Genomic DNA, 24,346 nt, shown 5'->3' with positions numbered 1-24,346 from the left:
CAAGGGCTAACCTCTTCCTAAAGTGAGTTGTCATTTTGCTAACAGACATAATTGCATAGTGAAAGTGAGGCTTAGAGATAACCAAACTCATTATTCGATAGCTATTACATTGTGCAGTCAAAATTTACTTAATGAGCTAAATCAGAAGAGTTGTCTATTGCACTGTAAGCTATGCTAAATTTATGTGAGATAAATGTAGGTTCATGTGTTATTTTATTTGATTTTATTCATTCACTTTGTAAGAATCGGCCTTACTTTGCTTACATTATTATATGAGTAATACTTGCCTTTGTAAAGCTGTGCACACATGAGAGTGTATCGATCTTGACGTCTGTGCGAAAAAGCAAGCATCATATTCCCTTAAGCAAACGAAACTATCCAAAAACTATTGACAGTGATGTGAAGTGTAAGTATTTTATACATGACATTGGATGTACACACATGTGTTTGTTTATGCCCACACACAATTACTCTGAAAGTACAACAGGGGGAGTTTGTCACATGCTTCTGTTGAGTGCCATGTTCTTAAAAATGCTGCTTCTTTTACAGCCTCAGCTTTTTTTCTCTGCTGCAGTGATCATTTCTAAATGTTAACACAATGTCTCTGATATGTATAATTGATGCCAGTGTATTCACTGTTTCAAAGAGGTTTATGTCTTTTGATCCTAAGAGGTTTATCCTCAGTTAAGTCTTCATTTTCAACAGAGAACTAATATTTTTTCGCCTTTTTTAAAGTCCCTCTTTTTTTGTTCCTTAGCTTTCTTAAATTACCTCATTTACAGTAAATTCCTACTGTGAACATGTGAATTGGGCTTTGTGGTAAGGCTTACCCAGTCTCCATTGTCAGTGTGAAGATTTTTCCAAAAAAGGGGGCTATAGAAACGTAAATTATTGACATACTTTCTTATCTTTTGAGAGCATCTTTTGAAGGCTGTGTGTGTTCTTGATCACCATGTTTTCCTCCATCTTCTCCTTCTTGGTCCTATAGGTCCCCTTACAAAGAAACACACTGATGATTTAGGTGATAGTGACCGCACGGACGACGAAGGTATTTTTTCCCCCTCGATGCCAAACTGATTTGCATGACAAGGGAAACCAAACTTACCCTTTCTCCTCCAATTTTTATCTTCTTTGATTTTCTTACATTTCTTGTCCTTTTTTTGAAAGTGATGGACATTTTCTTTTTGCTCTTTACTCGTAAACTCTTTTTGGGCTGGATGTGTTTTGTCCTTTTCAGCTTGATGTCTAAAGTTTTCATGTTTACCACCATTCTTTGATATTAATACTGTAACATAGATTCTCTGCCTGGATTTTGCTATTTCCTTTACTTTTACTTTTCTATGTTGCATCCCACCAGCAGATCAAGTAGATGTTAACCCTTCAACCAGCTCTTAACACATTTTTGCATGTTTTTTTCTTTTAATCCGTGTCGTTTAAAATCAGATCATGTTCAAAAGGTCCACTTCTGGCTAACTGGCTTGCACCTATACTAACACCAAGACCTGTTCTTTTTGGGTGTCAAACCAACAACTTGAGCATGTGAGGAGCCTAAAAGAAAATACTGGACTGAATCAGTGTAAGGATCTCTCTCAGCCAATGGGTTGTCATCTCTCCTGGCATGGATTCTTCTCCTACAGGGCAAATTCCGAGCTAATTTATTACACACCAGTATGTAAAGCTAACTGTCTGGTCAAACACCCGCAGTGGCTGTTAGATTCAGAACCTAAGAGCTGCCAAATGACATGTTTTGTAGCTACATAAAATGTGGATTGGCAAACCGACATGATAGACTTGGCAATAATAAAATTAGCCAGCATTTGGGTGGAGCTGATTCCAAGTGACATTACTGTCATTATGGTTTCAACTGATCATGCAGGCTCTCCATTTTAATGCTTTTTGGAGAACACACAATCCAAACGGTACATAAATACTCCTTTTCTATTGCATGGTAATTGTGATGGTCCTGCTCGTGTGGCTTCTGTCAATCCCATGATTTTCAAATTTTGAGGGCTGCTTACACAGCAGATTGCAATTTACATTTTGCATCTCAGAGAGACAGAGCTGCTTCAGAGGCAGAAATTATCTCATTTGAACCAGAGTTTCTGTGAGCAACAGCCGAAGGTCAAGAGCAAACAGAGGGTGGAGCTTATACTACCAAGTCAGGACATGCTAGTAACGTAGCCTAGAAGACATATTAGCTACTGGCTGTGTAGCTACACCCTTCTATTCCAATAGCAATCAAAGATGTAAATAAACAAAAACTTGGTCCATCCATTTTGTTCATTCTTATTATTTACTTAAGTAAAAATATAAATACAAACATGTAATGGAAAATGAAACCATCAACCATTGAAATTATTATTTATTTATTTATTCAGGATGCACTAAAATGTATTTACATAGTGGAACTGCTAAGGGTGGAATATAATTGAACCAATTTGTATAGTGTTGTAATTTATAATATGATTGATGATTATTTATTTTCTATGTAAAATCTAAGCAACTAGTAACAATAGCTGTCAATCCAAATGATATGACATATTTTCTTTTGAGCTTTAGTGTATATACATAGAAAAACATGCAAGTACAAGTGCCTCATAAGTGTTTGTTGTTAAGTGTTAATACCAAGGGTGTTTCTACACATAGGCGTCAGGTGTTGTGAGCATGCACCAAATTTATTTTGTATGGTCACTACTTTTCTTCATGGAACACTGCCTAAACTCCCTCCTAACTTTTACAGCATTATATGACTACTGCAACAACTGCAAACATCACATTTCATTTAAATTTACATTTTTAATAGTAATGTTCAGACCACTGCTCTGGAACATAATAATAATCTATAGGGCAGCTGAAAATTCTCAAACCTACGGCAGTCACTGTTTAAGAACTACTTAACTCTCTATTCAGATTTTAAATTTTTGACTGCTGTAATAGTTGCCAATTTGTGTTATACTAATAAGATAAAATATCAGGTGTGTCGACCTTCTCAGCTTTTCCCCAAATTGTCCTACCAACTCAAGTATGCAACACTTTCACAGAATACCTAACAAACTGATTTAGACAACACTAAAATGTACATTATGTAGTATTAAGTTCAGTGTACCATTAAATTGAACTTCCCGCGTAAAATCATCCCATGGTCTTTTTCAAAACTTGAACACATCAAATAAGCCATCGAGGCAGATTTATTTGTGTATAAACTATTTATGAAGATATCCTGGTGAGTTGCTAATAGCCGGACGTGGCTAACACTGATTAGCTCGGGGCAGTATGGTGAAGGCATTATAACGTCTTTTTTAACCACTAATACTGCTCAAAATAACACCAAACCTCAGCAGTAGCATGAGAAGAGTTGGTGCACCAAACGAAGCACCAACAACATAGTTAGTGAACCCAGAGTTTATTAAAAGAGTGTTTTAAAGACTTACCTAATGGCCCCTGTACCAGCTCCTCTCATAGTAAAGTCCATTCAAGTGGATTACCAAATGCAATCCAAAAGGAAGGAGCCCAGTGGTGCTTTGTTTTCTGTGTAGGGACTTTTCTCATGCTACTGCAGAAGTTTGGTGTTATTTTGACCAGTATGTGGTTAAAAAAGCCATTTTAATGCCTTCCCCATACTGCTCCGAGCTAATCAGTGTGAGCCATGTCCGGCTGTTAGCGACTCTACTGGATATCTCCGTTTATAGTTGTTACACAAGAAAAACCTGTCTCGATGGCTTATTTGATGAGTCATAAGACCATTGGATGATTTTAAACCGGAATTTAACTTTAAGTGCATGTACTGCAGTGTTTCAAGTGTGGCTTGGGAAGACTAAAACAGATCCCAAAATTAACTGGATGCATAATATGAAGCCAGACCTCTTTTCATCCATTAAAAGAATAGACATGTTGAATATATCCCTGTGAGCTGGCAGTTCAGCGGTCTAAACGCAGGATGAATGTTGTTTCATTAGCCGACATAATAATAGTCCAAATCAGTTTTGGATCTGTGAGGTGAAGAGGTGAGCTGAGGTGAGGAAGATGACCCATTCCAGCGCCACGCACTCCTGCCTCTATATCTGTACACACACTCAGGCAGCTGCAGAAGTCGGGGTGGTTGGGAATTAAATTATTTACATGTCTAGATAGATTTTTTTTTTCCTCCATCAGAAAGATTCAGAGCTACACAAAAATCATTATGGGCTAAAGCCCAGAAAGCCCAACACTGATGCTTGACACTGCCCATTGAGATTTAACTCAACTTTTGCGGGTATTTCCATCAATTCTGCCTCTGAGAGATGTTTATATATCTTAAATATATTTGCAAAGATCTCCCTGGCCACCTGCAATCTCCAATCAATAAATATTGTGATTAAGAAGATCACTCAGATATCTTTCTAACTATGATTGGATAGATTCCTTAGCAGAAAAGTAACACCTCACTAGTATTGATGCCCTGGCGCAGTGTATTGGTAGAATGCAGTACAGTATGTAACTGCATTTAAGACATGTTATTACCTCATCTATCCGTGGCCTGATTCAGTCACACACACTAAATGTTTGGAGCTAAATCACATGGTGTCTGTTCTGCACACATGACTGTAAACCCTGAAACAAAGTTGAAATACGATACAAATAAAATGAGAACATTCACAGGCTTACGATACAAATACATTAGCATTTCCCACACAGCTTTGAAGCTTTTTTAATAGGTGATTATTGGGCATATACTGATGAAAAGGAATACTAAAGGGATCCTGTGGATAACCAGCAAAGACCATAGGACCAAGATATTCCAAATGCTCCTCTTGATATTTAAATTAAATGCTGTTTGAAAGCTCAGGCAGTGTGCTGGAAATCCATTAATCTCTATTATACAAAAAGATGAACTGTTGAGTAGCTGCCATAAACAAACAGTCCTTTGAAAAGTCATATTAGGAATAAAATGTCCTTGATAAAACCCTGAGATAGAGTCGTATCCCCTTAAGGCTGCTCGAGTGCAACTTTAATGACAGGCAGAAAGTCTTAATAAGGCACCTCTACTGTATAATGTGATGAAGTAAACAGCAATTACATCCAAATAAGACTCACAACCATCCGGATCCCTTTGATCTGTGCCGTTACGCTGTTTTTCTGGGAACTCACACGCACACGCACACACACACACACACACACACACACACACACACACACACACACACACACACATGCACGCGCTATTAAGATTAGAGCGAGTCACGCAGATCTATTCAATGAAATCCCAGCAAGCTTCAAGTATTATCTCGAAAAAGGATACGGGGCAGACAACTAATCCAGTTTAATAAAGAGGAAAATATGCTTGAGGACTCACACGTACACACACACAGCCCCCAACTCTGATCAGCCCGGATCCCCCCAGTGATTCTTGATGCTCTTAACCCTTGACCTCTTGTCGCCTTAGATATAAACTCAATGAGGACATCCCCAATCCTCCCCAACCCTCCCACTCAGCAAATCTTGGATTTTACAATCTCTTTATACTCAATAAAGCTGGTGTTTGTAATCCTTTTGTGCTGGGAATAGAGATGTAAACAGGAAAGTCCCTGAGAGCTGAGGATTTGTTAGAAAGAAGCGAGTATTGCTGCAGTAGTTGAGAGTGGGGATACCGTTTCTTTAAGGCTTATATAGGGCCCCCAGTAGCCTATATAAAGTAGTATACGGCCATACCTGTGAGATAATAATCTTCTTATACTCTACGGATAAATTACTTGTGACTGGAGGACACAAGGATATAGCTTTGACAGCATGACGACATCCTGGAGCCGATCATAGGATGATAAAAGATCAGCTGGGTAATGTGTTACCTTGTTGCATCCGGCTTGCCCAGATGCTCCACCTGCTGGCCTTTCTGGCACAACTCAAACCACTTAGGCCGCTTAATATCACAAATAGTAGGTACAAGTGAAACTCCTTCCCCACTACTACTTACAATCTTACAAATGAAAATACACCAATTCATATAGATTAAAACTAGCAATAACATGGAAGGACAAGGTCCATCTATAATGACAAGCAAAACAAAACGCAACCAATGTGAAACCACAAAACAGAGTTTACTGTAGAGCAGCCTAAAGCTGCATTCACACCAAATGTGATAAATGCGAATACTTCGCTCGAGACTCTTGTATCGCACTGCTTGCTTTTTTCACATTTTTGATCAGTGCTTCATCACTTCAATCGCAGGTAGCAGCCAAGGTGGCTAGCTAACTGAAGCTAACCCCCGGCTCAGCCTACGTTTTAGCCTGTGTGCTAAATGGGAAGTTATGCTTGTGCTAACAAGGGATCTGAATGTTTTTAAAAGAACAGAAAAAAAGAAAATAACTCTGAGTGTGTGGCTCTTAAAAGAGCTGTTGTGTTGTACTGAGATCAGACTGTCAGTGATTTATACTCTACGGATACGCTTCACTCTGCACTGACGGCTTTCTTCTTCTTCTTCTTTTGGATTTCTGGCAGAATACAGTAGATGCCTAAAGGCACATCACTGCATTCCACAGTTCATAGTTTTATCCATGAGATTATATCCATTATATCTGATTTCCCCTAAGGACTGCAACAACTGTGGCTTTGGTGAGTCCCTGGATGTATCACAGAGAACTTAGATGATGCTTACCGCAATCTCAATGCTGATTGGATGTCGTGGTGCTTTGCTGCCTGAAATGTTTGATATTTTCAACTATATTCGCGTCACTCCAGATGCTCCAGGCACTAGACGCTTCATTCGCACCACCACCGCCACCCCAATTGCGCCATTTACATTGATTTTCAATGTAGAGTTGCCCCTTAATTTGCGTCTACCGCGTTTGGTGTGAACGCAGCTTAATGATTTAGCGAGCATTTCTAGTGAACACACACACACACACACACACACACACACACACACACACACACACACACACACACACCCTAAACAATCCAAACCACTGTTCCAAAAACCATTCATGAGGAATTTCTAATCTGTATGACAAACTGGGATGAGGCCAAATTGATACAGCCATTTGGATGGATAGTCTGGTTTGAAGTGGTTGAAACGATGCACCATAAAACACTACTTGTATTATTTTTTTGTTTCATTAATTACCTTAAAGAACTGCCTTTGTCTTAAGGTCTGACCTTTGATGTCAGAGCTTCCCTAGCTGTAAACCTGAGTTGGATTATAATGCTTGGTATTTGGTAATTTATTATGGTATCTCTTTCAACATGAACTCGGCCTTAGATAGGACAATAATTACTCTCCCGTTCGCGATCACTTCAGGATTAGATAAACATAGGTACTTTAAAATATTGGAAATACTGTAAATGACCCTGGTGAGGACAGTCCCACAATAAGTCATTGATTGGTCTTGTCATTTCGAGCAGCATCACGGCTAAAATACACATATATGTTAAAATTCAAAGTATAGTAAAAGTAGGGCTGGGACTTAAAATAATTAATTACAGAAAAAATAATGCGAAAAAAAAATAACGCAATTAATCGCAATTTATTTTTGCACTCAGTGCGGAACGTTGCTCATTGCACAAGTTCCCGCCTGACACATAATACACAGGAAGCAACACAAGAGAAATCAAACAGATGAGAAGCGAGATGAGTTGTTGCTGGGTTCAGTGGGCAGACATTTGAGTTCTAAAGTTCAGTTCAGACCAAAGACTACTAAACTACTTGCAACGTGCAGGTCTGCAAAGTTCTGAAACCTGCCCGTTCGACGATACGAGACGGTGTATCATCTCCATAGCAACGCCTCTCTGTACTTCCATTCCGACCTCCGACTTTTCAGGCTTTGTTTTGTAGCTGAATATAATTTGCAGCATTATAAAATATAAATGAGGACAGAGGTAGTGAGAAGCTTGCTACAGCTGCAACAGGTGACGTGTGTTACGTTCTATAACCAGCAGCTGGCGATTTGACGAGCTGATTCGCTGGCGATGACATCATTAGCAATGAGACAGGTCAGTTCACACCACTGCAACTCTAACCTGAAATGTTCGAAAACAGTTGCGTTGTGAATCTTTGGTCTGAACTTAAGAAACAACACAGGCAAATTGAAACATGGACAAGAGCATGGCTGTGTAAAAATTTACCTCCCACCGGAGCTCTTCAGCCTCCGCTCCACCCCAATGCTAAACATGCTGCAGCTAACGTTAGCACAGACAACGCTGAACATGCTGCAGCTAACGTTAGCACAGACAACGCTCTTGGAGGGACATTAGTTGATGGATAATTTTTGTTTCTGTGTTTTTGAAAACATGGAGAAAAAGCAGTCTGTTAAACTGTTTCTTTTATGTCAAAGATATTATTGGTTTTGACTTTTCTTGAATATACCGTTTCTAAGCAATGTTTTATATTTCATAATATATAAAGTCATATATCAAAATCCCTTTAAATTGAAAAATGGTGCTTCTTGTGTCGAATATTAATATGCGATTAATTAATTACAAGGCCTCTAATTAGGTAGATTCATTTTTTTAATCGTGTCCCACCACTAAGTAAAAGCAAATATGATAAAACACAATGTATTAGTTTAGGTGAATAATCACTTCCGAATATCCTGAATATAGCTGACCCTATATGCAAATGTAATTATGTGAAGCAAATATTCAGTCGCATATGGCAGAAGTAAATATGCCAATCAAATCATTACAGTCATTACAAGTTCGTACTCATGCCATCTAACACATGCCAGTGGATATGTACTCTAATGAGTTCCAGTTGCACTGATAACACAGAAGCATTTCATGTGGAAGCTTTCAGCACTGGGCATCATTTCTTCTTCCTGTTGCTTTTACGGAGAGTCCCAATGGCTTTACTGCCTGCAGCAAAAGGCTGTTGCCAGGATAAAAAAAAAAACACCTCTGCTCCTTGTGTCTGCTGTTGGTTTGATAAGTCCTCTACATCGGCAGAGAGAGAGAGGATGCCAAAGTTGTTGCAATAGCCCCTGGGCATCTCTCAGGGTTTGCTCAGAGAAATCTAAAGCACCTGAATCTCTTTGATCATAACCTCATCTTTGAGGAAGCAATGATCTACTCCATGTCAGCATGGTACCTATCCTCTGACAAACTCACCCTCACCAACACTCTTCCTGGGAAAGATTGAATGGTCGAATCACTACAAGATTGCATCTCATTTTAGCTCTTCTCAAAGCAGGCTTTCATCTCACTGCTCACTGTGAAAGAATCCCTGGAGGACGGTTGGACGTTCCCACCTTTTTCCCAAAACCTTTATTTAAAACTAAAATCATTTAAAGTTAAAAATAGGCCGACCACAAATTTATTCCTTTTCCCTGATGGTCTGAATAAGTCGCACAATTGGTCGCTTGTCGCTTTTTTAAAATTAAAGTTGCTAAGAAGGTGTGAAAGTCTCTAAATTTAGTGCGAAAGGGCCCGCCTGTGAGTGCTTTGGGACGGTGAAGGGGCTCACAGCAGCACCCTCTGCTCGTTGAGGAGACTAACTGCAGAGTGATTGGTGCATCAGAGACCAAAACACCACAAGAGTCTCCACTAACACCAGAAACAGGGACATATTTCTCTCTAGGATCGAGGAGGATTTAAGAAGTCTCCAGATTTGGAGAGCAGGTCTCCGGTGTGTGTCTCCCCGTCTCTTCTTCTCTGTTGTTGGTGTATTTCTGTGGCAGTTACAGCTCCACATCCAGGCCTGGCATGTGTACTACAGCGTTTGATCCGGTTTAACTGGTTTCATGTGGACGAAAATATTTCTTGAGCCGAGGACTCGTGTGCGGAAAACTTTTTAAGAACGACAGAGAAAAAAAATTTTTTTTTTTCGATTGCGTACCCTAAAATGACAAATTAATTCATACAACTACTGTAATCACTCCAAATTTACCTTACTCCACACATTATGGAATGAGATGAAATTCAGAGATTTTTAGATCTTAATTTTTTTTGGGCTTTGAGTCTTGCTGTGGCAGCCAATGAAGGATCCCAGGAAACCATACTCAGAGCATGCTGGATTGCATAAACTTAAACCCTTAAGGTACAGTGTGTTCAATATACACCAAGACCTGTTAGCCATAAAATTCAGGTTAAGCCAGTAAATTCAGGTAAATCCATCAAATGCGCCAACATTGCCAAGACAATTTTATCCTATCCTCACCTCATTGCCGCTGACCTTCAGTGCTGAACACAAAAAGAAGCTGTGCTGGATGTATCCTGCTGCGGCAGAATTGAATATATTCATGTAGTACAGTACTTGAGAAAATGTATACACATACTGTACACGAAACAGTGAGACATCAAAAAGCTGGGTATGCACCAATACCACTTTTTTTTCAGAGTACTTGCTGATACAAGTACTGATTTGGGAGTTGGGTAATGTGTGGGTTTTTCAATTATTCCAGTGCTAATATGATACTTTTAAAATGGTAACATGAAATAACTTTACTTTAAAAGGCTAGGCTACATTGTATCAAGTATAGTTGCATTATATGACTGCCATATTAATGTATCACATTAAGGCCATAAGGTCAAATTGAAATAATTTATTTAAAATGTTACAACAATAACAAATTTCACCTTTCCTTTGGGGATAAATAAGTGGCAGTACTTTACAACAACAGCTTGAGTTTACAAGGTGCACTTAAATGCACCATGACTTTACTAACCCCCTGCATGTGCGGCTGACTCTGAAGTCAATTTGACAAAGTGGCCAAACTGGGGAATTGCAACTTTGGATATGTTTTTTTCCACCATCACAACCTCTATGAAATGAAGGTTCAACAACATTTTTAAAGTCTAGAAAAGCATCATTAAATTACTTTATCACCATTCAAGTTAGTGCTGACTTGAATGGTCTCTAGTCCATCCATCCATCCACCTTCAACTGCTTGTCCCTATTAGGGTCGCTGATCACAGCTGACATCGGGCATGAGGTGGGGTAAACCCTGGACGATGGTCTCTAGTGCTCCTGCTATATGCACCCAACAGTGTGGATGTAGTGCGGATCATCCTGGTATTATTAAACGCAGAAATTGTTTTTTTTTTGCTTCATGCACCACCAGGCAACTTTCATAATAATGAACAGAGCTCTGCCTCAAGTTCTGTATCCAGTTCTCTTCATACATTGATGGTCCACCCGTTTTACTGTTCATTCCTTATTCCCATTACTCATGGGGAAGGCATGCCGGTGTCTTCAGGGAAGAAGGATTTAACGGTTCTGTTTCTTCTCCATCTCTGACTCAAGTAGTGGCCATGGTGTTTGGAAAAGTGCAGCTGGTAAGCAGGTTGTGTCTTTAGCTGCAGACGGTGGTGTAGTGGTTAGCACTGTCGCCTCACAGCGAGAAGGCTCCCGGGGCCTTTCTGTGTGGAGTTTGCATGTTCTCCCCGTATCTGCGTGGGTTTTCTCCGGGTTCTCCGGTTTCCTCCCACAATCCAAAAGACATGCAAGTGTTAATTGATGACTCTAAAATTGCCCGTAGGTGTGAATGGTTGTCTGTCTCTGTTCGTCTCTATGTGCCCTGTGATAGACTGGCGTCCTGTCCAGGATGTACCCTGCCTCACGCCCAATGTCAGCTTGGATCGGCTCCAGTCCCTGCGACCCCAACAGGGACAAGTGGTTGAAGATGAATGAATGAATGTTGATGTTGGAAACCTTTTGAGTGAATTACAGCCACACTGTAGCTTAAGTGCTTAGCTATAAGCATTTCTAATCATGTTTAAAGGTGTTGTACTTGATATTGATGACATTTGTACTAGTATTAGTAACAGAGAATCTATTTTCTGCATAAAGTTATCAGGTCTTTAAGTCTGGACGTAACACCCTTTCAAAGTACTATTTCCGTTTCTAAGCTGGACAACGTCTTGATTTCCACAATGCTACAGTACTGTGTTCCACAATGTTTGAACAGATCTGAGTAAAAAAAAAAAAAAATGTCATTTGATCACTTTACTATGGATGAAAATGTGTTTTACTGAGGAAAGCTAGCTAATGAAAGGCAATGTTTTGTTTCCAGGATAGCAAAGGCATGACCTGCCCTACTCTGCCTAAATGGTAGTAAATGTTTATAGGACCCTTTGGCATCCCTATGCACTGCAGAGATGCTAAACTGCAGAGGCTGTTTAGGGACAATGGTTAATGTTGTGAAATCAAACAAAACTAGAGCCCTTGTTCTCGGATTTTATTTCGCCTCAGATAGGTTTACAGTTTTAAACACTCAACGGTGCCTTGTTCGTTGGTATCAAACACCACTGTGACAAAGCACCCAGCAGCAGGGGTTCTTCTATGGCTTGAGATTCGCCTCGCTGGCTGCTCCACCGATACCCAGGTCAGAAGGGTTCGTCTGCGGCTAGCAGCAAAAATAAATAAATAACACTTCCATATAAAGTGCACTACAAACAGATATTTTAAAATGTAATATAAAATATGGCAGCTGCTTGAAACTCAAAAACAATGGCTTAATTAACTTGCTGTGTTTGATATTAATAAAAAAAGAAATGACTGGATCAGAATGCTGGATTGGCCTCATTCATCCAATATCCGATCCAGCAATTTAGTCAATATCGAAGCCAATATCCGATCTGGGTATCGGATCGGTGCATCTCAATGCTTTCACCATCATCTTCATCATCACTACCACCTGGTCGTTGTTAACATCAACATCATCTACAGCTTTATGGTTGTATATGGCTTTATGGCCACCTTTACGACTGACATCGTCATGACCATCGTGATTGCATTATTATCAATGCTATAAGTTGTTGTCACCATAATCATCATCATAATCATCATCATCATCATGATCCGCGCCATAATTGTCAGCATCATCTTCACCACTATAATGCCACAAGCATTATCATTTGTTCATCAACATCATTGTCATGGTCACCGTCATCGCTGTCGTCAACATCATCACTACCCTAGTTGTCCTCCATCGTTAATTTCTACTGTCATCGTTCTTATCATCATAATTATCAACATTTCCATTTTGATCTTCAATGACATGCTGATGCTTTGAGCCTTTTTGTTTTCCCCCCTCTCCTTTTGCCCGGCTACACATATATCTTCACTGGGAGGTACACACACGCACACACACACACACACACACGCACACACACACACACACACACACACACACACACACTCCTTCAACATCCCCTGACCTTTTTTGTCAGGAGTTTCTGGAATCCTTCCATAGGAGAGTTATGATGTGCCACTACATTGTGGCCACAGCCTGCTGTGAAAGAGGTAGCAGAACAACTAGGAGAAAAAAACACTACAGAGGACAGGGAATGATAGAAGTGATGTAATGAGCTCTGCACTGGGAGAAACAAAGGGAAGAGCAAACATAGTGCGCACACAAAACACACACACAAGGAGAGGGCCTTTTATCTAGATGTGCTTCATATTAACTCCCTGCTAGACTTTTCTTTTCTCTTACCTCATTTCCTTTTGCCAAGTGATTCACCGTTGGTAAAAAAAAAAAAAAAGATTTCTGCAATATTTAGTTCCCTTTCCATTTCTGCTTCATAATGTCCTGTTTCCTCAGTAATGTGTTATATTTAGTCATATACAAGAAAATAAAGTGGAAGCAAACTCATAATTTATTTGAATTTTTTTGATTATTGTTTTTTATAAGAATATAGTATTTTGATAAGATAAGACTTCATTTAAGGAATCTTACACAATAAAAGCCTAATTCAGCCACCTTCCTAGCAGTGATTTTTACTGTGATCAAGTTCCTTCAGAATTGAAGTTCTTCCCTGAGGTTTCTACATTATTTTGTCTGTGTGAGTATTTTAAACACACACTGTAGGGAAACCTGCAGACACAAACACTCTCTTTATGCCTCTTATGCTCCCTCAACAACTGAGGGTCTTTTTATTCTCTTGTCTTGGAGGCAACACTTTTCTATTTTCTTGCTTGGTTCATTTTTAATTCTGCATAGACTCACTGATCTCTCTGTGGACATGAGTCCCTCAGTGGTAAAACATCAGTGGGATAAACGATGTGTGCTGCTGCATGTACTGATGAAGATAGTTAGGGAAGCGAGATGAAAAGCTTCATCTCTGAGATCCAGAAGATGAAAGTGAAACCTTGTTTTGAACGCGCGTTGTTAGATCTCCCCAAGTCTTCTCATCCTTTTTGCTCACAATCCAGCCAGTATTAAAACCACGTCAGGGCTAAAGCTTTACAATACAGCCCTCCTTTCTTCCACTCTAATCAGCCAGATGTAACACATTTTTTACTGTCTGTGAACAGCAGGCTCAACATTCCCCTTACCTTAAAATCACAGTCTTCCCATGTTAACAGAAACACCGCTTCTGCTTTATTGCAGTATCAGTAATTTCTCAACCCAGTAGCCAGAATAAAAATGTTGGTATTGTATGTTTCTGCAACTCAGAGATGAGTTGAATGTTAATGTTTTTCAAATGCTGCAACCCCTTCTCATTCCCTACTCGCCAACTTCTTGAGCTCACAGTTTAAAACACATGTGGTGAATTAAAAAAAAAACTATTACTTTTACTTTTTAGGCATCAAAACTGAATAGTTAGGTTTGTACAACAAAACTACATGGTAAGGATTAGGAAAAGATTGTGGTTTGGGTGAAATTAAGTATGTCTATTATGTGATTAAAGTGAAAATTCCGGCATACAATCATCCCATGATCTTTTTAGGTACTTACATACATCAAATGAGCCATTGAGACATCAAGTTTTTTTCGTAAATGAACTATTAACGGAGAAATCCCGGATAAGTCACTAACATTCGCTAACAGCCGGACGTGGCTAACACTGATTAGCTCAGGGCAGTAACGTGAAGACATTAAAGTGTCTTTTTTAAGCACTAATACTGCTAAAAAAAACACCAAACATCTGCAGTAGCATGAGAAGAGTCCTTACACAGAAAAAAAAGCACCAACAACGTAGTAAGTGAACCCAGAGTGTTTTAAAGACTTACCTACTGGCTCCTGTACAAGCTCCTCTCATAGTAAAGTCCATTCAAGTGGATTACCAAAGTCAATCCAAAAGGAAGGAGCCCATTGATGCTTTGTTTTCTGTGCCTGGGCTCTTCTCATGCTGCTGCAGAGGTTTGGTGTTATTTTGAACAGTATTAGTGGTTAAAAAAGACGTTTTAATGCCTTCACCATACTGCCCGGAGCTAATAATTTTTAGCCACCTGTATAAACTCTGTTAATAGTTTACACACATATATAAGTGTGTACATTCCGAAAAAGAACATGGGGTGATTTACACCGGAATTACACTTAACGTTTAAGTTTCACGTGGGATGAGACACAAACCACTGTCTCATGGGTGGGAGTCCTGTGTGTGTAGGACCCAATTATCCACCCCTCAGAGGAGTTTGTGGCTCATTATAGTCACTTGACTTCTTGCTGTCAGTAAAACAAAGATGCTGAAGGGTGGCTTATATGTTTCATATCAAAGTTTCTGAGGTTTGGGGAAAGGTATGCTTGCCAAAAATGCCAAAAAAAGTCTTCATCCACTGTATATTTTATTTAGCTACTGTCTCATTGCACTGTAATTTATGGAAAGGATTGAGCTGTAATTTAAAAATCTAAATCAACATCATGCCCTTCATATTAACAAAACGCTCTCAATTATTTTAAAAGACAAGTGTCCCATTCATTTTTCAGTTCTGTTCATTTTCCCCTGCTGCCAGTAAGTGCTCTCATGCATTTATATTCACAAACTCAAGGCAAACTATGAAGTGCTAACCTGAATGTAAATTAAAGTTTCAATAAATCAATGCTTTTTCATAAAATTGTCCAACCTAATATGCCATTTTTAAATATTTTCTTCCAGATTAATCGCACAAGCTTTACCTCAACGTTATATGACAGCTTAGATTGCCACTCTTACATGTTGACAGCCCATTGCCTGGAGGAAAATTAAAACCCTGCGCTTTAAATATCCTGTTTCATTAACACCTTTATGGATCTAAAATAGGTTAATAAATAAATAACAATTTCCAATCACTACAAACATGTCACAGCCTACATGTAGAAAAATTAATGGTTTGACACCTCAAACTAACAAGGTCTCCATTTTAAAAAGCCAGTGTGCCAAGATGACTCAGGAAAAAAATAAAGAGGTGGCCAAAGCCCCCTAAAGTATTAAAATGTCATCTCTGGCTGTCACCTTCAATCTGTCATCTAATCAGGCCTTCTACCTTCTCCAACTCCTCCTCTTCCTCTTCTTCTTCCCCCCTCCTCCAGACATTAGGGAGAGTGGAAGCCCCAAGCCGGTGATGGTTTTCATCCATGGGGGCTCCTACATGGAAGGAACTGGGAATATGTTTGATGGCAGCATCCTGGCCAGCTATGGAAATGTGATTGTCATAACTGTCAACTACCGTCTGGGCGTCCTAGGTAAGGATCCTGCTGCTATGTATGAAACACTGTCATGTTATTTCTGTTCTGTCTTTACTTGCCTGGCCTTTATTGGTGATTGTAGTAGCTTAGGCTAGGCTATATACAGTATCACATATCCAAGTTCTTTCTTTCTTTCTTTCTCTCGTTCTTTGCCCTTTTGCTGATTACATGTGTTGCTGCTGGTATTTTTGAGTGACTTTAGCTTAGCATAAAGGAACAAATTTGGGATATTTTTCTTTCTTTACATCAATCTTTTTTGGTGCGTACATGTGCTGATCCCGCTTGCATTTTCTAGTGAGTTTAGCTTAGCATAAGGCTAAGATTGGAAATATTTCTTTCTTTATTTGCATCAATCTCTTTTGGTGATTACATGTTCGGCTGATGGTATTTTCCAGTAACTTTAGCTTAGCATAAAGGCTAAAACTGAGGATGAATCTTTCTGGACATCAATCTCTTTGGGTGTGGCTATCTTTTGGTGTCCTGCTGGTTACATCCCAGAGTTTGGTGACTGAATGTGCTGCTGGTGATATTCCAGAGTTTTTAATGTGATTCTGGTTCCTTTTTAGGAACCTGAGTTCTTGTTTATGAATGGTTCAAACTGGATTCTGCTCCTGATAACCGCTCAAACTGCTTTGTTGATAAGAGTTCAGACATTTATATCCAAAGGCAGGATTTTAATCTTTCAGGTTCTTGATTGTGAATCGTCCTCCTCTATTGTTGTCACTTCAATATTCTGAAGGTCAAAGGCAAAGTACACTGTTTGAATTAATGTGTTGAGCAGATACTGATATAACACTTACCAGTGCTGTGTGAGACAACAGAAACAGATATTGTTTGAAATAGCGTGGGCATAATGCTAGCAACTCAACTTATCTTGAAAAGAAACACTTTGTCAGATGTTGGACACGCTAACATTGTTGTTGTGATGTAATATATCAGCTTCCGTTTTGATGATGTACACTTAACTTGTTTAGTGACAGACTATACATAATGTGTTGTTCCTGTACTGATAAATGCATGTGTTGAAAATGACACATCTATTGCAGAGCTGACACTTGGGATTTGGCCCTGTTAAACTCACCCTGTCTCGTTCCTTATACTTAGTAGCCTTTAATCTGTTATGGCAATGTCTTCTTTGATCTTCACTCCCTCTTTTTTCACTCGTCTCCATTTCCCTCCTCGTCTATCTTATCTTTTCTCATCAGTCTAATTCCTAATTCCTTTTCTCCTGTGTATGGATGTCACGGCCTTACCCAGAGGGCAGGGTTATATTGCGGCAGATGACGGAAACAAAGGTTCACTGCCTCCATCCTAAAGGAGATTGTGCTGTCATTTGTTTGGATGGAGGGAATGGATTCCATTCCCACGTTGTTTTGGTTTCTGGGGGTTTTCTCTCTATCTTATTAAACTACACCGGAATAAAGATATAGGGCAATATCCGCCCTTCACTCAACTAGAATACCATTCATCGGGGGGCATATGTGTGTGCATATTATGTTTGTGTGTGTGAAGATTAAAGCAGAGAGGCGATTCTTTGACATGTTGCTGGCAGACACAGAACATGACACACAACATTAATGTTCTCTGCAGGTGGTCTGCAATGAGGGTGTTCTCTTATCACTTATTCAAGCCCTGCTCTCTGTTGCATGACTTAGATTTGTTTAAATACTGAGTATCAGTGAAAAGCCTATTGCTTTCTTGCATATTATCTGATGAAACACTCTGATGTTAAGTTTCCTGACAAATAGGAATCAGGTGATAGAAACGTGAACTATGTAGATGCCAGTGGAGCAATTATGGTCAACGTCAGTCAGCCAGTGACCGTATGGACAACCCCCCGCAGAAACCTTCAAACCCTGCCAAAACCATGCTGTATTTCATCATCTGCAGTTACCAATCATTCATACCTTTTCAATACCCATTTATTCCCTTTCAGGGTCACAAGGGGGCAGGATTCTATCAAAGTGTGCAGAACAAACATATGCATCAACTGCTGTGTACACATGGGGATACAGTACATACTAGGGCTGTCACTTTTTCTAAGAAACAGGTACAAATGTCTCCCCTTCTGTTCCTGAGTATGTTTCTAAACCTAACCAAAACACTGAGTAATGATTAGGCTTTATTTAGGACAACACAATTAACATTACACCAGTCTCACACATTTTTACATATATACATTTTAACAGCTGTATCATGCATGCATCAGGATAGTAATACTACATTTAATTAGTACCGCTCCTACCAGGTAACACTGTTCCACTCACCTGTGCTGCATCCTTTGTCTTACCTGTGAGCGCTGCAGGTGAGTCTGCAAGGTTGTTTTCATCTTGGAGTAAGACAGCTGCTCTGTACAAACAACAGCCTTATCTTTGTCCGTAACTTTGCCAACTATGGAACAAGTACATAATTCCACACTCTGCTTCTCAGGTGCGTTGGTTTTGCGATTGTCTGCTGTGTAGTTCGCTAGTTTTTAGCAAACAACATTTCTGATAGAACAAGTCAAGATGATAGTAAATATTTAGAGCATCCTCTGCTGGATCATGAGGCGGAATTACTTGAAATGGTTAATTTTGAATTTTTTAAACATTAAACTGTAATTCCGGCATAAAATCATCCCATTGTCTTTTTCAACACCTGCACATGTCAATTAAGCCATCGAGATGTTTTTTTTTTCTTGTATAAACTATTAATGGAGAAATCATGGAGAGTTCCTAACAGTCGCTAACAGTCGGAAGTGGCTAACACTTATTAGCTCGGGGCAGCAAGCTGAAATCATTAAAAAGTCTTTTTTAACCACTAATACTGCTCAAAAAACACCAAACATCTGCAGTAGCATGAGAAGAGAGAGAAGCATCAACAACGTAGTTAGTGAACCTAGACTTTATTAAAAGAGTTTTGAAAGACTTACCTACTGGCCCCGGTACCAGCTCCTCTCATAGTAAAGTCAATTCAAGTCCAAGGAAGGAGTCCATTGGTGCTTTGTTTTATATGTAGGGACTCTTGCTACTGCAGAGGTTTGGTGTTATTTTGAGCAGTATTAGTGGTTATAAAAGCTGTTTTAATGCGTTCGCCGTAATGCCATAAATCAGTGTTAGCCACGTCCGGCTGTTAGCGACTTAACTCTGTTAATAGTTCACACATGAAAAAAACTGCTCCAAAACTGGCATTACACTTGAACAGTTTGAATGAATGTCCAAATTCTGGGTAAAAAGTGACAACCCTAGCATATACTGTGAAAAATACTGATAGGTTCACAACTGTGGGCATCTCCAAGTCCACAGTCCAAAACCTGTGTGTGTTCAGGGCTGAGATTCAAATCCTGGACCTTCCTGTTGTTAAGGCAACAGTGCAAAACTCACAGCCAGTTAATCTTCACTTTACCCAACATGGCCTTTTCAAAAGCTAAAAGATAATGTCTAGAAGCATTACACAGTGATGCTCACATGATTTATTGTTTCATAGAATTAACTGAACAGCAGTAAAAAAAAAAAATGTTTTTAAATGAATTGTCAATAAATAACCAAATGTGCATTTGCTGTTGACACAACATGTAACACTGAAGGTTTTCTTTGTTTTATTATCATGACAGCAAGGGTCAAACAATTATAGGACTTCCCCTGGGAGACAGTTGTTCTCATCCTGTGAGAAACAAGGCTAAAGGCAACTGTTACCACAAATAGATGACAAGGATAGTTTCAGATATTTAAAACATAATGTTTACCAATTGTTCTTCCCATCATATAATAGAGACATCACAAAAAAGTGAATGAAAATTTCAAAAAACAAACAAGCAAAGTAAAGGTAAACAATACAAAGTAAAACAATCACATGGTCTAACTATTAGTTATGTTGGAGTTGCCAGGATCCCCAGGTCATGAACCAGGTGTCTCTTTCTCTGTGTGTTTCTGATGTTTGAGCTCTTAACTGCTGCAGACCTCATGGTGTTGAGGGAAACCATATCCTTGCTGGTTAACATGAGGCACGGCTGTTTGCTCTCAGATTAGACCTTATTTGTTTGTGTTTACCCTTCTGGCAATGGACAAAAGCTTACGACTATACTTCACCAAACATGCATGTGTGTGAGTGACACAGGGAGAATGTGTACTCAGCTACAGTAGGTGTAAGACTCAACTGCTGAGCTTTCCAGTCAGTCATCCACTGTTTAGTAATAGCTCCACTGCCAAAAATACTCTACTATTGAGAAAAGTAAAACATACATTTACATGTCATTTATTCCCTAACATTGTCTGAGGTATTATCATTGATTCTCTTGTGGATCGACTAAAACATTTTTACTCTTGGTCCATCTACTGAAGTTCATTACTTTGATTTATTTTAACATGCAATAATACAGAATGTGAACTAATTGTCTATAATCTATTATTAGCTGACCTTTGTGAAAATGCACGTACAAGCTTTTTAGTATTTTAATGTTGTTAATTTGGCTGGGACATCATACTAAATTAACATGTGGATGTGTGAATTTTATTTGCCTCCACACCAGAGACAATTGAGCCTTGCGGCATTATGTTGTTTGGTTGTCCATCCATCCATATATTTGCTTGTTCATGCTTATAATTGCAAGACACACTGAACCTCAAGTTGCTCCTGAAGGTTGTGCTATGCGTCCTAATGGGCAGATGTTAGCTTGCATGGCAGCTTCTGCCATCAGTGTATGTATGTGTGTATGTGTGTGAAAGTGTGGAAAATAGTGTAGGTCCTATGTTCCCCAGCATTGTATGTGACCACTTTGTATGTGACCTCTTTTTAAGAAAAATGTCCAATGTTCCCCACATTTCACAGAAAGGGTCCGATGTTTCTCTGTCTCTTATTTTTTCACAAATAGTACCAAAAGCCATGTTTTGCAAAAAATACACTTAAAGTTTTACTCTGTAAGATTTTCATCTATTACATTGCTTTTTAAGTTCCTATCTATCAAAGAGTGAGTTAAATGAATTGGTGATTGATCACATGACCCACTAATGAAAGCACTTCTACATGCCTTTTTTTGCAATCTGAGTGCCTGAGGTGACATTAGCTTGCTGACAGCGGTTGGTCTGTCGGCCCAGATCATCCCCAACGGTAATACTGCACACACTTGCAATCAGAAATCGGGAACTTCCAATTTCTGAGGCAGGCTTGAAGTAAGGGCAGAAGTGTAATAGGAACATGTGTGTGTGTATGGATTTAAGAGGGGAACATATAGGGGATGGACTGAAAGTAGAGAGGTGAATGTGTTTCAATAAAGTTTACAAAAGAACCAAAATAAATAAATAAATAGTCAACACACATAGTGACCATGAACGTGACGAGATGGAGGCTCTGAAAGAACAGGCTCACCTGCAGTTACATCTTACTGTCAAAGAGGCTGCTGGAAACAAGATATCTCAAATCTTATGGAGTACAACTTTAAAACCATGTATTAAATCCCTTCAAAGTCTTTACGACATGTGTTATGCAAGTTTGGACAGATTGGATGTAAAGTGCATCTTGACTTGTTAGTGGAGGCATACAACCACAAGGCGCTTATTATAGTTATAAAAGTAAGCCTGTAGAGACTTTTCAGCAGACCTATCATGTGAAAGCTACTGTATGTTTTTTCTTAATTTGGTACATGAATAGACCAACAAATGTGGCAATAGGCTATACCTGTATTTGGCTTTAAAATTTGGTGCAGACATCGGACGACTTCATTAGATCTCAGTTGAAGCAGACCCACACCACATTCTGAAGTGGACCCAAGAGTGGTTTCATGGACTCACTGTTTGATAACTACTGACACATGTAACAGCTAAACCTACAGAATCCTTTTTGAAAATGACTTCAGGCACGTTTTTAAGAAGCCTCCAGGGGCAGGTCAGAGCTGTCCAGGCATGAGAATGGATGAAACAATTAAAGTGATTCCTGTACACAAGCAACCACAAGATATTACACATCTCAAAAAATATTTAAAGATTTGTAGACAAAAAGACTAGAAAGCAGTGTAGAGTCTGTTAACACCTTGTTTCATTATTAACTTTCAACTGTCTCCCACACTCACAATTATGTTATCCAGCCGTCCAGTTAGTACCCATTGGTTATAGTGTGCGGTTGACCTTAGTCGGCCAGCCATTGCGGCACCTGTTCACTTGGAGATGCTCCACTGCTGACAGAGCTCCCTACTCTCGCACCAGTGAATTTTCCTCCTCATCTTAGTGTGTGTTTGTGTGTTTGTGAGAGCAAGCGCTTTGCAGGAAGCCATTAGTGGCTTTAAATATGCAGAGCTGCTGACGCGAAGCTGTATTTATCATTTAAGGGCCTTGGCTACAATGGATTTTGCCATAGGGCACAATATAGTATGCTACTGTCAATGTGTGTGTCCACTGGTGTGTATGTTTAATGAATTAGGAGATCTCCCATGTGCCGAAGGGGTGTTAATGGAACACATGGTATAGTGCTGTCAAAGTGTCATTATTAAGGGTGACAAGTATTTATGGACTTCGTTATCTCACTCCTCCTTGGTTTATATTGGGATATTCTGCTGTAGGGATGGTTTTGTTACTTAAGAAACTAAGTATTATAGCATCCAGTTACAGTATTAAGATATTCAGACAAGTGGTAAATTGTGTTATTCTGAGGGAAAATAGAAGGCAGGGTATTATATTTTCATGTAAAAGTCTGTTTTTCCCCAAACACCTGGCTATCCCCAACTATGTCCACAATGAATATAACATAATGGTGATTGTTGAACAACTGTGTGTTTCCGTTCCGTAAAATGTGGCCGCTCGCAAAGTTTCAGAATCAAACCTGCTGCAGCACTCATTTAGCTCATGCAAAGATCACAGATCATTTACATATAGTATTATTCTTATTTATTATTTTTACTTATAGAATAGAATAGAAAATTAGGAGTAACTTATGATTTATGTATTTTTACTTATGGACTTATTCTTCCGTACAACACTTTGGTCAACATTGGTTGTTTTAAAGTGCTTAACAAATAAAGTTGGATTGGATAAAAGTGTCTAATCTACTTCTGTACTACCACACGTCACATCCAGCTGAGAGCTACATCCAATCAGCAATTGGGCTTCTCTCAGGGAGAAAAACGCCATTTCAGCAAGATAGACCCGCCTCATTCCGGGTATTCGAGTCTAATGGAAACACACCTAATACAGATATGGAATGGAGTTTTATGCAGTTTCATATCTAGTCACTCCAAATAAGAATAGGTATACTGCTCCAGCATGCACCATAGTGGTGTACTGACGGACCACAACATTGAGCTTGTCGGTTGGACTGTGCCTTTAAGGCCAGGTCCCTACAGTGTTGAGTTTGTTTCGGCCGAGCCAAAACCTTTAATCATGCTGATTGATGAGGTGCATTTCCCTGACTCAAACCTTCTCCAAATACCCTTCCATTCCAGTCATACATCAACCATTCAGCCAATTCATCAAGCCTCTGATTGTTTTAAGATATACCTGGCCAGTAAAATATCCATTTCTCTGCTCGGCACTGCTTCTCTAAGGCTGCCTGGATCACATCCAAACAGCCCTGGCTTGAAAAGAAAAAAAAGACTCTGCAGGAAAATGACCAGCAAGCAAACAGAGGCATGAAACAAGATGCAAGTGTAGGTGTCTTAAAATTGATGTAATTGGACTAATATGCTCATTACTGAATAATGAATAAAGTATATGTCTATAAAGAGTGTATGCATTTGTAGATTGTTGATGTTTCTATGATTAGTTCCAAAGACAGAACAGCCAGGGTTGGAAAACACAAGCTCAAACAAACATTAGCTCTATCATTATCACTCTAGGAGTCAGAGGAGTGATTTAGTGTCCTATGATGGTCCAAATGCTGAGAAATCTCACAGCATGTATACTTGTACTGTTTCAGCATGCTGTGCACACTCTCAGACACACATACATCACATCTATCTAGCATGGCTTTAATTGTATCCAAATTAGGACTGCATGTGTTTGCTTGAGGAGCATTTCCTC

At 39.3% G+C, this 24,346-nt stretch overlaps 1 protein-coding gene across 1 annotated transcript in view; it reads left to right on the top strand.

Moving 5' to 3' along the window:
- Nucleotides 1-24,346, top strand: part of nlgn1 (neuroligin 1) — a gene marked incomplete at both ends in the record, with an annotated part of 377,856 nt that overhangs the window by 120,975 nt on the left and 232,535 nt on the right. The window contains 2 exons of the mRNA XM_083911487.1: nt 989-1,048; nt 16,206-16,358. Of these exons, the coding sequence (XP_083767613.1) occupies nt 989-1,048; nt 16,206-16,358 (213 nt within the window). The remainder of the gene's footprint in view (nt 1-988; nt 1,049-16,205; nt 16,359-24,346) is intronic.

The sequence above is a fragment of the Echiichthys vipera genome (assembly GCF_963691815.1).
Source record: "Echiichthys vipera genome assembly, chromosome: 3".
In the NCBI taxonomy this organism is placed as follows: domain Eukaryota; kingdom Metazoa; phylum Chordata; class Actinopteri; order Perciformes; family Trachinidae; genus Echiichthys; species Echiichthys vipera.
The sequence above is the reverse complement of the archived record's forward strand: the minus strand, read 5'-3'. Positions and strand labels throughout refer to the sequence as shown.